Source organism: Limulus polyphemus, unplaced genomic scaffold (genome assembly GCF_000517525.1).
Source record: "Limulus polyphemus unplaced genomic scaffold, Limulus_polyphemus-2.1.2 Scaffold5259, whole genome shotgun sequence".
In the NCBI taxonomy this organism is placed as follows: domain Eukaryota; kingdom Metazoa; phylum Arthropoda; class Merostomata; order Xiphosura; family Limulidae; genus Limulus; species Limulus polyphemus.
Genome location: NW_013670869.1, coordinates 10,881 through 12,653, shown reverse-complemented (window position 1 = coordinate 12,653; position 1,773 = coordinate 10,881). Strand labels below are relative to the sequence as shown.

The 1,773-nt window shown below is 40.7% G+C and overlaps 1 protein-coding gene across 1 annotated transcript in view; it reads right to left on the bottom strand.

Annotated features, from left to right (window-relative positions):
- The window catches only part of LOC106472342 (ras-specific guanine nucleotide-releasing factor 1-like), a gene marked incomplete at its 5' end in the record, with an annotated part of 29,901 nt that overhangs the window by 17,803 nt on the left and 10,325 nt on the right, over positions 1-1,773 (bottom strand). The window contains 2 exons of the mRNA XM_022400938.1: positions 479-594; positions 1,387-1,654. Of these exons, the coding sequence (XP_022256646.1) occupies positions 479-594; positions 1,387-1,654 (384 nt within the window). The remainder of the gene's footprint in view (positions 1-478; positions 595-1,386; positions 1,655-1,773) is intronic.

The following is a 1,773-nucleotide window of genomic DNA, read 5'->3' as shown; positions in this document are numbered from 1 at the left end:
CACGACAAACAGAAGATAACCATTCAATGGGTATTTTATTAACAGTATTGACCTATAACACAGGGCGTAATAAGCACGACAAACAGAAGATAACCATTCAATGGGTATTTTATTAACAGCATTGAGCTATGACACACAGGGCGTAATAAGCACGACAAACAGAAGATAACCATTCAATGGGTATTTTATTAACAGCATTGAGCTATGACACACAGGGCGTAATAAACACGACAAACAGAAGATAACCATTCAACGGGTATTTTATTAACAGTATTGAGCTATGACACACAGGGCGTAATAAACGTGGTAAATAGAAGACAACCCACGTTTTGTTGACTTCTAATTGAAACAAGCGTTGACCGATTTAATGTATTTTTCACTAGAATTAGAAACGACAACAAGAAACACGTGTGGAATTGCAAGCGTTGGTTAAACATATAACATACATATATATATACCAACACTGGTCAACACTGACCTGCACTTGGAAGGTTACTACCAGCTCGGGACTGGGACTGAGACAAAGGTTCTGGAGGGTTGCTGGAACCAGCCGTGGCCGCCGCGAAGGCCGCTGCTGCCGAAGACTTACTGGATCTTAAAGAAAGAACATATATATATATATATATGTATGTGTTTAAAACCAAAAACATATGGACAGCACTCTCGCAGCTGTTCAATATAAGTTTGTCTAAATTAGCATAAGTTTGTCTAAATTAGCATAAGTTTGTCTAAATTAGCATAAGTTTGTCTAAATTAGCATAAGTTTGTCTAAATTAGCATCTGAATTCCTTGGGTTCGGGTTCCTGACTGCAAATTGTACATGGAGAGTTCCATGATGGTGGGTTTCATTTAAGGGTTTCAGCTCGTAAAGCCGCTGATAATAGCCATGAATTCGAGAAACAAAAACTGGGGCTATGGACATTGAAACTGGGGTAAAGAGAAAAAAAAACACCATGTGGAGCAAGGAACCTCAAAACTTAGTTGTGCTAGTTTGAGCTTGACGACAACTTGGAGAGTGCTTTAAATAGGACTGTATCGTCCCAGCAAACACGTCAGCATGTTGTAGCTGGTTTGGACTTAGACAGGACGGTATCGTCCCAGCTATGATGTTGGCATGTTGTAGTTGGTTTGAGAGAAAAAAATCAGACTCTCAGGGCTCAAACAGTTGTGCAAAAAACCTGAAAAGTAAACTTAACATGTTACAAGTTTAAGCCTTCTTTTTCTGAAGTAAGGGTTAATCTGAATGCTTGTTCTACGCCTACATTTACAGGACTGCTATGCCCCAGAAAGTTTACTAAGTAAGGGGAAAAAAAAAGAGCTATACATGACAGAAAACTTATTTACGGAACCTGGACTGATGGACGGGCCGTTTTTCGAACATTGTACCTGCGAGTTGAAGCCCGCGACGAGGTAACCACCACACCAGCTTTACTGCTGTGTTGAGGCGAGTCGGGATACTGAAAGCTGCTTCTCGGTGTCGAGAGTATAGTAGATTCTGTCTGGAAACTGCTTCTCGGTGTCGAGAGAATAGTAGAGTCCGTCTGAAAGCTGGTCCTCGGTGTCGAGAGTATAGTAGAGTCCGTCTGAAAGCTGCTCCGTGGAGTTGTTGAAGGACTGCCACTTTCTGTCTCACAACTACTTCGTTTACCTACAGCTGGTACGGAAATAAGTTACAATACAGATACAGCCTCTAAAAATATTCTAATTTGTTACATATTATCTGAGAACTACTGTGTAGAAGCAGAAACTACGTCATAGTGTGAAACAGGTGTT